Below are 15967 nucleotides of genomic sequence, written 5' to 3'. Positions count from 1 at the left end.
ATTTAGTCTACTATTGATCCTTCTCGTATATTTTTCATTTTAGCTATTGTATTCTTCAGCTCTGTTTGGTTGTTCTTTATATTTTCTAACTTTGTTAAAACTTCTTCTTGCTCTTTGCATCCATTCTCCTCCTGAGTTCTTTGATTATCTTTATGATTATTACTCTGAACTCTTTCTCAGGTAGATTTTGCCTATCTCCACTTAACTTAGTTTTTCTGGGGTTTTATCTTGTTCTTTTGTCTGGAAGATACTCCTCTGCTGCCTGGTTTTGTGTGTATTGCTATTTGTATTTTTATGTATGTGGTAGGTTAGACATTTCTTGACCTGGGAGGGGTAGCCCTCTATGGGAGATGTCTTATACATCCTGGCATTGCAATCTCCTCTCATCACCCATGCTATATTTTATAGGGGTTCCCCTAAGAGGGCTACATGGGTCCTTCTGTTATAGCAGGCTGACTATGTTGGCGGTCTGGTAGGTTGCCAGGCCCTGCCTTGTGCTGCTGGCTGTTCTCTAGTGTGACCTGGTTATGGAACCCTAGGGGGTCCTGGAGCTAGTGCTGTCTCACTGGTGGGTGGAGACAGAGTCCTGAAGAGTCTGGAACTGTTGCCTCCTGACTGGAAGGTGAAGCCAGATCCTAGCGTTAGGCAGGCAGAGCTGGTTCCTGGAGTCTGGCTGCAGGGTCCAGGGATCTCAGCTTATGTTTTAGGTCATTTGAGCAGAGAGGAGGAGGAGGGAGCAGTTCCTGACAGTTGGGAATGGGATCTGGGGTGTGTTGGCCTACTAATGGGCTGGGCCAGGGTCCAACTGGTCCCAGGGTAGGGTCTGGCCTGCATTACAGGATTGTAGTTTTCTTGCTTCTGGTGTCTGCCCCTCAGTGGGTTAGGCTAGTCTAGAGGCTTGTGAAGGCTTCCTGGGAGGCGGGACTGGTACCTGCCCTCTGGTGTGTGAAGCTGTATCTTGGCCCTATGATGGGAGGGCCAGGTCTAGGGGCATGTCTAGAATCGGTTGTAGGCTCAGGAAATCTTTAGGCAGTCTGTTTGTTGATGGGCGGTGCTATGTCCCTACCTAGTTAGTTATTTGACCTGAGGCATCCCAGCCACTGGAGCTTACAGACTATTGGGTGGGGCCAGGGCTTGGTGCTTTTGAACCAATATGATAGCCACCAGGAGAGTTCATATGATTAAATGTTCCCCATAATGTCTGCTACCAGTGTCTATGTTCCTAGGGTGAGCCTTTGCCAGCCACTGCTTCTTCAGGAGATGCCATGTACAGCAGGTGGATCTGGCCTAATATTCCTATCAAATTACTGCTTTTGACCTGGGTCCTGGTACACACAAGATTTTGTGTGTGCCCTTAAGTGTGAAATCTCTATTTCCCCCAGGCTTGTGGGGCTCCTGCAGTTAAGTCCCACTGGTCTTCAAAGCCAAATGCTCTGGGGGCTCATCTTTCCAGTGCCAGATCCCCCGGCTGGGGAGCCAGACATGGGGTTCAGAACTTCCACTCCTGTGGGAGAATCTCTCTAGTATGAATATGCTTTATTTAGGTTGTGGATCACCCATTCTGGTAGAGTATGGGATTTGATTATATTGCAAGTCTGCCCCTCCTACCAGTCTCATTCTGGATCCTCCTTTATGCCTTTATTTGTAGAAGATCTTTTCTGGTAGGTTCTAGTCTTTTTCATCAGTAGTGGTTCTACGGATAGTTGTGATTTTAGTGTGCTCATGAGAGGAAGTAAGCTCAGGGTGTTTCTAGTTTGCTATCTTGTCCTCTCTCCTCAGTAATAGACTTTAATTCATGAAACTTTCATTGATCATTCTTCCTTGGGCTTCTTTTATTTTAAAGTATGTGTAAGATAATTGTAAAAAGAATTTAATTTGTTCTGTATAATTAAATTTGCCACTACAAGAGATAATTTTTTTATCTTGGCCTTTCCACATTCAAGGCATCTTTTTTGACCCTACCAGTCTTTTCCCACACATTCTGACCTTTGGTATTACATCCCAAATATACAGCTCCAGGAGTAAATACATAATAAGTAAGCTTAAAATGTGTTCTTCATTATTATTACTTTCCCTTTCTTGCCTTCTCTTTTATCATTCTTAATTTTCCTTCTCCTTCTTTCTCAAAACAGTAAACTTGGAATTAGGTGGATAAAATTGAGATGGGAAAGGATTCTGTCTTTTTTTTCTTCCATCTCAGCCTCTGCCTACAGTTTGCCTCTGTAATTCTACTGATGATTTTTTTTTTCAAACATATATGTTAAGTAGATCTAGAATTGTTAGATTGAGTTCAGCTTCTATTCTGTTCTGCTGCTTTTCTGTGCATCAGTGCTTTTTAGACTCTAGGTCATCACTCATTAGTAAGTCATAAATTCACTTTAGTGTATTGTCCAATTAACATTTTTGTAAGTGAATAGTAAATATCAGTGCATTGCATATAATAGTAGAATGTTTTGTTTTATGAAACTTTGTTCCAGTTTACTATGTATATAAGGTTTGTACTCGTGATTACACCTATTCAGTTAACCATGGGTTAAACCCATCAGTGTGAAAATTTTAATTGGGAATCATGGTAAAATTACTGTTGTCTCTTAATTGTCATTTTTGGACTTGCAGGTCTATGGTATTGACTTGGAAAAAGGCAAAGAATCCTTGTTTTAGGCGCTCTTTTTCACCTTTTCCCTCTTCCTTTTTTTAGTCCTTTTTTGCCTGCTGATCTTCCCCAGAATTTTAGACCTTCGTGTATAGCTATTCAAGTAGGCATTTGAAAAAGTTTGTAAACTCCATTTTCAGCTATACTATTTTCTTTCATTAGAATTAAAATGTATACTTCTTATATTTGGCAGATGACTTAGCCTTGAGCATAGATGAAGAAAAAAATTTATTAAACTTAAATGGGTTAAACTATTTTCAATTTATGAATTTGTTCCTAACATGTCCTGAAATCAGTGTTCCCTCTTCCCCCAGAATATCATATAACAATCTTTATTTTCCATTTCAATAGCAACTGCAAGACTTTAAATTTACATTCATAATCAAAAGTGATGTTTAATTTTATCTAGTAGTTTTTGCATATTACTATTTTTTAGTTAAATTTGGAGTAATTCAAAATACGGGTGTTAAAATTATGTAATAGCGACCTCTACTGGTTTTAATTTTGCTATCCTCAAAGTGAGTTTTTAAAAATACAGAGTATGAAAGTACTTTTTGTTTGAAGTAAATTACATTAGTTTACATTAATGTGAGTTCTTTCACTTTCAGTGGAACTTCTAACCGAACAAGTGCTGGACATTAAAATGAAATATTTTGTTAAAAATTAATGACCTATGGATGTGGATGACTGAAACTCTAATGACAAGCTACAATATATCAAAATTGCTATTACTAATCTAAACCCCTGATTTCCATGACTTGTAAATAGTTTTGAAGTCAAGTGCCTTTGCATGATGGATAAAGAAAAAAATTCTTAGAGATTGCAAGTGCAGAATGCTATTTTAGCTTGTAATTGGTGTTGAAAGTAAGGACAAATGAGAACTAGGTTTAGGTATTTGCCTCTTGAGCTTAGGTCTTGTTCCTTGAAATTTTATGTAAGTAATGTTTAAAATAGCTTCCGTGTATCCTTGTCATTAGCTTTATTCACAGTGAAATTGAAATTCAGAATGTGATCCCCTCCCAGATAATACAAGGAATGTGTAGTCTCTTAATTGCCTAGTTAAGAAAGTAGGATACTGGCAGTCAGTTTTCTCTAGCTTAGGTATGTTTGTAGTATCACTTATACCACATGTGAAAAGCTTGCTTTTAGTACTCTCTGATTTTAAGAGTAAGTTGTAAGTGAGCGCTACTTAATATATTTGTTGCTTAGTTGTTATTTTCCTATTTTCCAAGGAACGTGTTCAAAAAAGTTTCCCTCATCCAATTGATAAGTGGGCAATAGCAGATGCCCAATCGGCTATTGAAAAGAGGAAGCGAAGAAACCCTTTATCTCTCCCAGTAGAAAAAATTCATCCTTTGTTAAAGGTAAAGCTGAAATACTGCCTTCTTGCCTTTTAAAAGCAAAATAAAACCCGTGATTTTTAAACACAAATAATAATTTTATGGCTAATAGAGTCAACTGAAGAGTGACATTATCTCATTTTAATTTTTCCAGTAACTTACATCATGGGGAGGGGAGATATGATAATAGGAAAGTATAAGTTGGGCAACATGAGGTAAAGAAATTTCATACCAACAGTAATACTCAAGTGAATTGAAAGGATTAAGAAAAGTTCTATAATTGTGGATTTTGTTCATCAAGTGTTAGTACAACCTCAAAGAGAATTTGTAAAACTCTTTTCTTTTTAGTTAGACCTAAGTGCCCTTATAATCCTTCAGATCTTAATGCTTCACTTCATTAAATATATAGGGTCCTATGTGAGACTGCCCTAGGGCTGTGTGTAATCTTTGAACAAAAATTCCCTAAAGATCCCCTAAACTATCTAGTCATACTTGTCATGTAAATTAGTCAGTCAGACAGTTGAATCTCTCTGAAACTAATAGAATAACTGCTGGAAACTCTAGCAGTTTCTGTTTTATTTAGTACAATGACAAACTATTGATTAACTCTCACACCAAAAATATAGGTATTATAATAATTGAAACCCTAGTAATACTTCTGATACTTCTGTATGTATTGTAATGCAGTCAAAATGCTAACGATTGCATGCATTAGCTCTAAGTTTTATTACTCAACAGAGTTAATTATTATCTCCAGTTTGTTGGTAAAGTAACTAAGGCAGAAAGTGATTAAATAACTTTTAGTCCAAGTTCCCAGGACTCTAAGTGATAGTGTTAGGATATCCAAGTCTTTCTGATCTTGTCCAAGATTTAAGGCTGAACACTTGGATGATTAAGACTATTAAAAGGTTACGTTTTGTCCTTTGTTATTTGATTAAAAATATCTGCCTGTATCTTACTAACTGGTCTGAGGAAGTAAGTGTAAGTTATAGAACATTACTAAACTATTGGTAGTTGTGTACTTCTTATAATTCTTTTCATGATTTCTATAGCTATGCATTTAATTATATTCTAAGAGAATTAAATTGAAGTATATGCATGCTGCTTTAATGATTCTGAATGTTGAATTTAAAAGTCTAGTTGTGGATATAATTTCAATTTATTAACACATCCATATTACTATAAACAGTTAATAGTTTTTACATATTCTTAAAGGTAAGTGCAGCCTGCCCCCAACTCTAAGTAAACTTCTTTTTTAAGAATTAATGTATAGTTGATTGACTATATTAGTTTTACATGTACAACATAGTGTTCAATATTTTTATAGATTATACACCATTAAAGTTATTATAAATATTATAAGTAGACTTATTTCACGGTTTTTTTCCCTTAATTGGATTGTTTAGAAAATAGAATTTGTTTTCCTATAGGATCTGGTCAGTCCCACAAAAGCCCATACTCTCTTTGAAGTCTAATAAAGGACTATTTAACATGCTGTTAATAACTACTGTTGTTCAGCAGGACATAACATGAATTTTTTTCCATAGAAACAATCCAGATACCAGGAATGTGGCACTAGGGCTTTGGGAAGTGCAGGTTCCTTTGGATAGAAGGATAGTAGTATAAAGATAGTACATATTCTCAGATATCAATAATATGTTAACTCTTGTTTTGCATAAAGAAAAATACCTCTTTTGTCATGGTTAATTCCAGGTATTCTGAATTAGGTAACCATGGGCATTTCTCCCCTCCCCTAAACTTGGGCTTCCTTCCTGGATTAGGGATTATCTGTTTAGTTATCTGTACTTCTTCAGTATTTTACATAATCATAGGTAATTTTGCCTTACCGTTTCTTAGCTTACATTTTCAAATAGCAATATACTTATTATTCCTAGATGAACCACTTAAAATTAAGTGCTGCTGATAATCACAGGCCTCAGTAAAAGTTAAACTAAATTGTATACATTTAAAAAAAAATCAGTGTGTCAAATTTATAGTAAGTAATTTAAAATATGCTTTTCTTTTAATTTTTCAGGAGGTCTTAGGTTATAAAATTGACCACCAGGTTTCTGTTTACATAGTAGCAGTATTAGAATACATTTCTGCAGACATTTTAAAACTGGTGGGGAATTATGTGCGAAATATACGGCATTATGAAATTACAAAACAAGATATTAAAGTGGCAATGTGTGCCGATAAGGTAAGATACTGATCTTTATGTTTTGTTCTTAAATTTTTATTCGTGACTTCTTGGGTGCTAACATATTATTCAGACAGAATAAAATTGTATATTTTGTGTTAAGGCATACTTTTAAGTAATCTAATAGCAAGAACTCAAGAGGTTACTTTATGGAAATAAAAGTATTACGTAGAATTAAAATGTGTTTAAACATGTCATGCAGCTTTTCCTTTATGTGTTGCTACATGTAGGGTTAATAACAGTAATAATCTATTATTAGCAAATTTCTTAAATTTTATTTGGATTAGAAGACTTAGAAGGTTTTGGATTTACATGAAAACAATTTTTGAAAATGTAAAAATACTAAACTTGTGACAGTTTTATTTCAATACCTCGCTTTCTTTAAATACTGCTTGTATGGTTTTATTATGATAATATTAAGAGTAAATATTTATTGAAAGTTAAGCATATATGTGACTTATCTCATTTGGTCCTTATGTACCCCTCTAAGGTAGCTGCTCTTACCTACATTTTATAAAAGGGAAACTAAGTTCAGAGAGAAAAAGAAGTTGGTCCAGAATTTTCCGAGAAGTTTCAGAGCTTAGACTTGAACTCCAGAGCTGAGTCTAAAGCTCTTAGTCATTGCACTATACTGCCACAGTATTTTCATTTTATAAAAGTGACTTTTCAGGAAAGAAAATATTTCCTAATGAAGCGTTTTAGTCCACTTTTACCCACTGTTACTGATTTGGAATATTCTTTCTGATTACTGAATCTGCTTAAATATGCTTTAGTATTTATTTGTTCTTCCAGAATGTGAACAAGTAGAATAAGAATTACCTGATCTGCAAAAGAATTTCAAATGTTTTGATATTTTTAGTGATAAGTATTTGACTTTAAAATAATTACTTTTCAATGAATATAAAATATTTGATACTTTGAAATGAAACAATAAATAAAATATTTTTTAGTGCATAGTTGTGCTCACACAGGGAAGAGATGCAAGAGTAGTGTAAAAAGGTTCTAGAATTGAAGAAAGGGTATTTATATTTTTGAAACAAGCAGAAAGTAATACAAGATGAAATACTAATTTATTGTGTTATTGGGATAATTCTTTGGAAATTCATGGAAGGGGAAAGATGAGATTCAGCAAGAGTAAGAAAAGTAGACTTCTTGGATAAAAACAGGACTTGATTTGATCAGTCTCTAAAAAACTTAGGCAAACAGGCCAGCTAGAAGGCTGTAAGAATTATTTAAATATGAATTATGTGAGACCCTGGAATGAGGTGGTGATGCCAATGGCATGAAACAGGAAACTAAGAGAGAAATCTAAGACAGGATTTGGAGCAAATTGGAAGTAATAGGTTAGCATGAGAGACAGACAGACAGACAGACAGACAGATACTGATATTGACAGAGAATTTGGAAGAGGCAGTTTGTGATATCAGGTGTAGAATTCTGTTTCAGAGAAGCTGTGGAGGCGCCAGTGGCATTATATCCAAGAAGAGGTAATTTTATGCCTGCTTTTTATCATTTAAGAACTATTTTCAAATAATAACTTTAGAGTGCTTAACTTCAAATTTGACTATAGGTTCATATTTTATTACACTTTTTAAAATATCTCTATGTAGGTATTGATGGATATGTTTCATCAAGATGTAGAAGATATAAATATATTATCTTTAACTGATGAAGAGCCTTCCACCTCAGGAGAGCAAACTTACTATGATTTGGTAAAAGCATTTATGGCAGAAATTCGACAGTACATAAGGGAACTAAATTTAATTATAAAAGTTTTCAGAGAGCCCTTTGTCTCCAATTCAAAACTGTTTTCAGCTAATGTGAGTATCATTGTGTACACATATATCATTGCATGTGTTGTTAATTTTACATGACAACTCAGGTATATTTCATGATTTGAATTTGTATAGTTCATGATTGCTAATTGGCCCATTTTTTTTAAAGTTGTGGGATTTAACTCATTGCAACTATGATTACAAATAAAATTGATACGACAGGTTCAATAAGTTAAACATCAGAAATTAAGAGACAAAATCCAAACTTAGACTGATTGTATAAGTACAAATAAATTCACAGAATCTTCTAAATATCCCAAAGAATAAAACCTCTTGTTTAGGTGGAAGATTTTTGTGTTTAAGTTGATTCATTTGCATCACTGAACCAATACTTCATCAGTGCTGCCTGCATTGTTAGGCTCCATACTTGGCAGTGGGGATTTAAAGATGAATATAAAACAGTTTCTTCCCTCAGGTTTAGTCTTGACAAGACTGAGATGTAAACTTAAATTTAAATTGCAATACAATGTGGTAATTACCAGCTGTGGGGATATAGCTCAGGGTTAGAGCATATGCTTAGTGTGCGCAAGGTCCTGAGTTCAATCCCTAATACCTCCATTAAAAAAAAAAAATCACAATGTGGTAATTACCATAACAGAAGTATGACAACGGTATTTTGGGGAGCTCAAAGGAGGAAGCCAGTAACGTTGAAAATTAGAGAACGATTATTACTGATCTTACAATAGTAGTCAAACCAACATAACTGGGTCCTGGAGAAATGCTAAGTGAGAATAGTTGAGATTGTCTGAGGGAGGTTGCATTCTAGTAATTTCTGGAACTGAAGCTACATAGGTGACTCATGGAGACGCGGTGCTCACTACAGAGGCTGAGATTGGGGCTCAAGTTATGGCAATAAATGAACAATGAAAAATAAAGGAGTAGATTATGAGTTGCACAAACCTGGAAGTATGGTAAAAACCATTGAATTCTTCACTTTAAATGGGTGAATTGCATGATATGTAAATATATTTTAATAAAATTGTTTTAAAAAATAAAGCGGTAAAGGATAGGCAAAGATTTCTTAGGACACAAAAATAAAGAACTGTAAAATAAAAAAGTAATGAATTGGATTTCAGTAAAATGAAAAATTTGCTATTCTTTGTCAGAAAAATAAAACATAAGCCACAAATTGGTAGAACCTATCTGAAATACTTATATCTAACAAAGGACTTGTATCCAGAAAAAAGAATTATTGCCATTCAATAATTAGAAAAACAGCCTGCTGTTCTTAAGTGGGCAAAAAATTTGAACACTTTATAAAAGAAGATATATCAGTGACCAAAAAGTACATCGAAGATGCTCAACATCAGTAGTCATAAGGAAAATGCAAATTAAGACCATAATGAGATACTACTACACACTCATTAGAAAAGATAAAATTAAAAAGAGTGACAGTACCAAATGTTGAAAAGAATGTAGAGCAACTGTTTGTGGGAATATAAAATCCCCACATTGCTCGTGAACACATAATTGTTAAAAATACTTAGGAAAAGAGTTTGAGTTTCATATAATAGTAGCTGTAAACTAGCCATACTAGTTAGTAATTCCACTACAAAATCACACTTGGATAAAACATTCAAAGTTCAAACTAGAACAGTGGATTTTAATGTATCAGTACAAAATTTATATTGTTTCGGATTCCACGTTGCAGCTAATGTTTACGAAACTACCATTCATTGGCTTTTGTATGATATCATAAAAGGATATTCACTCCATATGTATGAAAGGTCCAAGATAGGCAAACCCATAGAGATAGAAAGTAGATTAATTGGTGCCAGAGACTAGGGTTTGGGTTGGAGGGGAAGAATGGCGAGTGCTCCTAATGGATACAGCCTTTCTTTTTGGGGCGATGAAGACGTTCTAGAATTTGATAGTGAATATGTGAAAACCATTGAATAGCTTTAAAAGGGTATGTGACTTATACCTCAGTAAAGAAACAATACAGAAAAAGAAAAGGATGCCCACAGTTATTTGAATAGCCTGTTAAAATACCACTCCCTTTTCCAACTACATGTCTTTGCAAAGCTAGATTTCTCCATATGCTTTAACCAAAACAATGTATCACAAAAGACTGACTGCAGAAATATTTATGAAAAGCCAGGTATCTTCTATTAAGATAGATGTTAGAGGTTTGCAAAAATGTAAAACAATGCCTTTCTTTTAAGTTTTTTTGTTTTTGTTTTAGAAAACATAGTTTTCATAAAAGTGTTATTTATTATCATTTTTAAATGAATTAAATGCTTTATAATTTTCATGGTTTTAGTTTCTAATATGACATTGATAGATATAAACAAAAGCCCTTTTGACTTTTGAGTAGTTTTTAAGAGTGTGAAAGAGTTTTGAGACCAAAACGTTGGAGAACAAGTGATGTAGAGAAATGTATTTGCAAATTGTACATCTTTCCAAAAAGAATTCTTTAATTGTCTTACATTTGTAAGTTATTGAAATTTCTCACTGTATCTGCCATGTTAAATTTCATGATTATAAAATGACTTATTGGCTCAAATTTTATTTTTTTATTATACAACCAACTGAATTAATGTGTTTTTCCTCCCAACAGGATGTAGAAAATATATTTAGTCGTATAGTAGATATACATGAACTTAGTGTAAAATTACTGGGCCATATAGAAGATACTGTAGAAATGACAGATGAAGGCAGTCCCCATCCATTAGTAGGAAGCTGCTTTGAAGACTTAGCAGAGGTAAGTACTCTAATTATACACCTAAAAAAGGTCTGCCTCTAGCAGGCCTTACATTTGCATTAAAATTGGGATCTTAATTCTTGTTTCCAGCTAACATAGGTATTAACTGCTGACTAATAATTGTACTCAACTCTTTTTTAATTTCATGCAAAATCTTTTACTTGTGATGCCATGAGTTTACAAAGCACATTAACCCTTGATGAGTGTGATATGTTGGTTAATTGTTTAACAACTCATGATGAAACAAAATTCTCAAGCCATCTTTCTAAAATATAACAGTTCATTTTCTAGTAAAGCACTGTAACTCAGCTGTATTACTCCTTCATAAGATCGTTATCAACATTCGTTTCTGTTATTTTATGAAACATGAAGTAGTCTCTCATCCATTATGAAAAAGCATATCCCACAGAGGGAAGCATTGACAGCTGACAGTTAATCTTCTATCTCACATAGCAAAGCTAAGAAAAGTTGGTGAATGCCCTGTCAATGAAGAGGCCATAGAACTTGGACCTGAGATCAGATCACTGTGCTCCACTCTAAACTCTGCTGTTTGTTAGTTGTGTGTGACCATGGGCAATTTATTTCACATCTCTAAACCTTATCTATGTTTGTAAAATAAGGATATTAATAAGACTCAGGATTTCTGTGAAAATTAAGTAAAATAACCTACCTGAAATATTTAACCACCCTCATACAATTACTCAATATATGATAACTGTGCATTATTATTTAGAATAGGATGGATGATGTGACTAGGAAAATCAAGTCCAGGACCTAAGTGATTCGGATATCATGGGAGTAGAAAAATAGTAACCCTCTTCTTGATATTTCAGCTGTTAAAATATATGAGTTTGTCCTAATAAATTAGCATTGATAGTCATTCTGAAATTTCTAGCTTTTGCTTTGTTCTCATTCTAAAATCCACTATATATTTTATTGTAACTCAGAGTTGAGTTTGTAAAACAAAAAACTTAAGACTTTCAAGCAAAATAATTTGCTAGTTTAAGCTTCACTACAGTCTTTCAGTCTTGCTTCAAGCACATAGATGTCATAAAGTATTAAAAGAAAAAAAAGGAATATACATAATTAGACTCAAAAACAAGATCAGAAATGGAACATACTTTAAGGTAGTTAGCTCTGGTAGCTGAGTATTTAGCTTTTAAGGATAATGAGGACTAAATGGGCTCCATGAAAATGAGCAAGATTTCTTACTCTAAGGCCCTGATTGTAATAAGATGCTGGGGAAATCTGCTAACCTGCAACCTATAAGATTTTATAGAAAATTGTGGACTGGAGGTAGAGGACAAAAATCCTACGTTATAACTAATTTACCTTAAAACTTAACACAGCATCCCATGATATTAAGCCAGTATGATCACAGAGCCCAAGACCCAAAAGTCATTTTAAGATTTAAGAGCAGGTTCTGGTCTGGAAGAGTGTTTATAAAGAAATGGGAAAGGAAAAGAAATCAGAAGTTAAAAGCCTCCCCCTAAGAAGCCTGTAATACAGAATTCCAAAATATAAGACAAATATTAATACTTTGAATGATACCTAACAAAATCAACTATTAGAATATGAATTCATTCCAGATCAAATTACTTTTATACAATAGATATACAAAGAGTTTAAAAGTTTTGAATGCTCAAAGAGATAAATGAAGGAATATGATTCATTTATAAAGAAAACATTGTGAAACAAAAGAAGCGGAAAGGAAACAAGAGCAAGTAGGTATCAAAAGAAACAGTTAGAGATACTGGGAAATAAATACACAAGCATTGAAGTAAAAGCTCATTATGTAGCATAACATTTGCCAGACCTAGTTCTAGGATAAAATTAGTGAACTGGAAGATAGAATTCAGGAATTCACACAATGACACAGAGAGAATATGTGAGAATATGACACAGAGAGACCAAGATAAGAATATGAAAGATCAGCTAAGAGTAGTAAAGGCTATTCTGAAAGGTTTCAGTATACATCTAAAAGGAATTTCAGACAAAGAATGATGGAGAAGCAATATTTGAAGAGATAAAAATCTAGAATTTTCCAGAAATGAAGAACATCTGTTCATCAATAGACAAAATTAAGAGAGTGAAAAGACAAGCTATAGACTGGGAGACAATATTTCTAATATCTGTAACCAATAAAGAATTCATATCCAGAGTATGTAAAGAACTTCTACAAATCAGTAACTACCAGACAGCTTAGTTTTTTTTTCAAAGATAGACAAAAGATATGAGCAGATATTTCCTAAAAGAAGTAAATGTGTTCAATATCGTTATTCATTCAGGAAATGTAGTTTAAAACCATGGAGCAGTTGGAACTGTACATTGCTGGTGGAGGGGGTGTAAATTGGTACAGACACTGGAGAACTGTTTGGCATATCTGTGAAAGCTGAGCATACAACGTACCGTGTGTTCCAGCAGTTTCACTCTTGAGCATATACCAAACGAAAATGAGTGCCTGTGTTTGTCAAAAGACATGTTCAACAATGTCCATGGCAGGTTTATTCATGATGGATAATTTTGTTATATTCATACAGTGAAATGCTATATGGCAGTAAAAAAGAGTGAACTACTGATAAAAACAAAAGGCAACATAATGTTGAGTGAAATAAGACTCAAAATACTACATAAGTCCATTTGTAGGGAGTTCAAAAATACGTTAACAGATCTTTGGTAATAGAGATTGGAATAGTGGTTGACTACAGAGCGTGAAGAAGTTTGTCTGAGGTGCTGGATTTCTGTTTCCTTACCTGGGTGGTGATTACACAGATGGATTGCATACCTAATGTAAAAATTCATCAAATTGCAGAATTCATGTAGGTTGTACCTCAGTTTAACAAAAAATGAGAGGGAAATGGCGAGGAACAAATAAAAACAGATAGACGTTAACCAAGAGACTTTACTATCCATAGGCCTTTATTATAAGAAATATTAGAGGATGTTCTTCAGCCAGAAGGAAAGTTGTACTCTGAGAGAAGTCAAGGAATACCAGAACTAATGGTGGGAAATGTGTTGGTAAATTTATAAGCTATTGAGTATTTTTAAAACCAAAGTATTTTTCTTACTTTAAAAGGAAGGGTTAAACTACACACATAAAATGGGCTTGTATTCATAAGAAAAACTGAACAACTTTAAACTCTCTTTAAAATTTAGAAGAATTTATAGATAACAAACTATATTTGATTTTTAAAATGTTTGGGAAAATCACCAAAAGAATAGAGATACTACCTATAGTTTAACAATGTACAAGAACTATAGTAACACTTTGAAGTATTTCCAGTGCTAATAGGAAAGAATAATGAAGCAAAGAAAAGCAATGATAATGAAAACAAAATGCAGTCATCTCTCAGTATCCATAGGGGATTGGCTCCCGGAAATCCCCCTCCCATCCCTGCTCTAGTGTCAAAAATCCATAGATGCTCAAATAACCTCATATAAAATGGCATAGCACAGTTGACCTTCTGTATTGGCTGATGTGGAACCTGCAGATACAGAGGGCCAACGGTAGCATGATACAAATAAATCCAATTACCTTATACTACTACATCAGTGACTCAGTATATGTAAACTGATAAAACTTGCCTATTTAAAGAAAGTACTTATTTTCGATTTTTAAAGGTCCATTTTATGTAGCTGAAAAAAAGTACACATACACATGATATGTAACAGATTACATTGTTAATCAGTAGAGAAAAAACTAATTAATAAATGATGCTGGGTCAAAACTGGTTGTCCATATGGAAAGAAAATATTTCTTCCTTAGCTCATATCATACACAAAAAGCTCTCAATAGTCTATAAGCATGAACTCAAAATGGATCAGAGACTTAATGTAAAAGCTAAAATTATCAGACTCTTAGGAGAAAGCATAGGTAGGTATTCATGACCTTAGCTTTACAAAGGATTCTTAGATATGACACCGAAATCACAAGCTACAAAAGAAAAAAATACATAGTTTAGACTTAACATTTAAAACTTTTGTGCTTCAAAGGGCACCATCGAATATGAAAACGAATATATGTATGTATATGCATGACTGGGTCATTGTGCTGTACACCAGAGATTGACACACTGTAGTTGCCTGTATTTCAATTTTTTTTACACTTTTTTTATTGAGTTATAGTCATTTTACAATGTTGTGTCAATTTCCACTGTAGAACACAATTTTTCGGTTATACATGAACATACGTATATTCATTGTCAACATTCTTTTTCTCTGTGAGCTACCACAAGATCCTGTATATGTTTCCCCATGCTATACAGTATAATTTTGTTCATGTACTTCAATTTTTTAAAAAAGGGCAAGGTCACCATCAAAAGTGAAGACAGCATACAGAGTATTTGCAAATCATATATCTAATGTTATCTGGTATACACTGATATATTCAGTGTATGTAACGAACTCTCACAAAAAGACAAACAACCCAGTTTTAAAATGGGCAAAAGATTTGAATAGGAATTCCTTCAAGGAAGATACACAAATGTCCAACAAGCACATGAAAGGATGCTTAGCATCATTAGCCATTAGTGAAATGCAAATCAAAACCATTGTGAAATACCACTTCACATGTACTAAGGTGGCTAGAATTTAAAAAAAATAAAAATAACAAGTGTTGGCGAGGTTGTGGAGAAGTTGGAACACTCATACTTTGCTGGTGGGAATGTAAAATGGTACAATTACTATGGAAAACAGTTTGGCAGTTCCTCAAAAAGTTAAAGAATTATCATATCTAGCAAGTCCAAAAAGTTGTATACTGTGTAATTTTTTTATATGACATTCTTGAAATGAAAAAAACTATTGAGATGTAGAACAGATTAGTGGCTCCTGGGAGCTAAAGAGGAGGCTGTAATGGGGGAGGGGAGGTGTGGCTATAAAAGGACAGCAGGAGGTCCTTGTGGTGATGGAAATATTTTATACTTTACTACATCAGTGTCAATGGCCAGATTGTGATATTGCACTATTGCATGAGGTTACCACTGGAAGAAACTAGGTGGTGTGCAGACAGGATTTTTCCATATCATTTCTTAAAACTGCATGTAAACCTAAATTACCTTAATGAAAGGAATATTTTACAGTAGAGTATTATACAGAGTTTGTAATAAATGAACTGTAAGGAACTGTATGAATCAAAATGAATAAAATTTTAAAATAACTTTAAATATAAAAACTAAATTGCAGAAGAATATACTATTTATATTATTTTTATATGGAATTTGAAAATAGAGCCTTATA

The 15967-nt window shown here is 33.8% G+C and overlaps 1 protein-coding gene across 2 annotated transcripts in view; it reads left to right on the top strand.

Annotated features, from left to right (window-relative positions):
* The window catches only part of SOS1 (SOS Ras/Rac guanine nucleotide exchange factor 1), a 134132-nt gene that overhangs the window by 63949 nt on the left and 54216 nt on the right, over positions 1–15967 (top strand). For both annotated transcript variants that reach the window (XM_074378750.1, XM_074378748.1), the window contains exons 3-6: positions 3886–4017; positions 6029–6193; positions 7804–8013; positions 10589–10732. In XM_074378750.1, coding sequence (XP_074234851.1) covers positions 3886–4017; positions 6029–6193; positions 7804–8013; positions 10589–10732 — 651 coding nt within the window. The remainder of the gene's footprint in view (positions 1–3885; positions 4018–6028; positions 6194–7803; positions 8014–10588; positions 10733–15967) is intronic.

Source organism: Camelus bactrianus, chromosome 15 (assembly GCF_048773025.1).
Source record: "Camelus bactrianus isolate YW-2024 breed Bactrian camel chromosome 15, ASM4877302v1, whole genome shotgun sequence".
In the NCBI taxonomy this organism is placed as follows: Eukaryota; Metazoa; Chordata; class Mammalia; order Artiodactyla; family Camelidae; genus Camelus; species Camelus bactrianus.
Note: the sequence above shows the minus strand (reverse complement) of the source record. Positions and strands in the feature narration are given on the sequence as shown.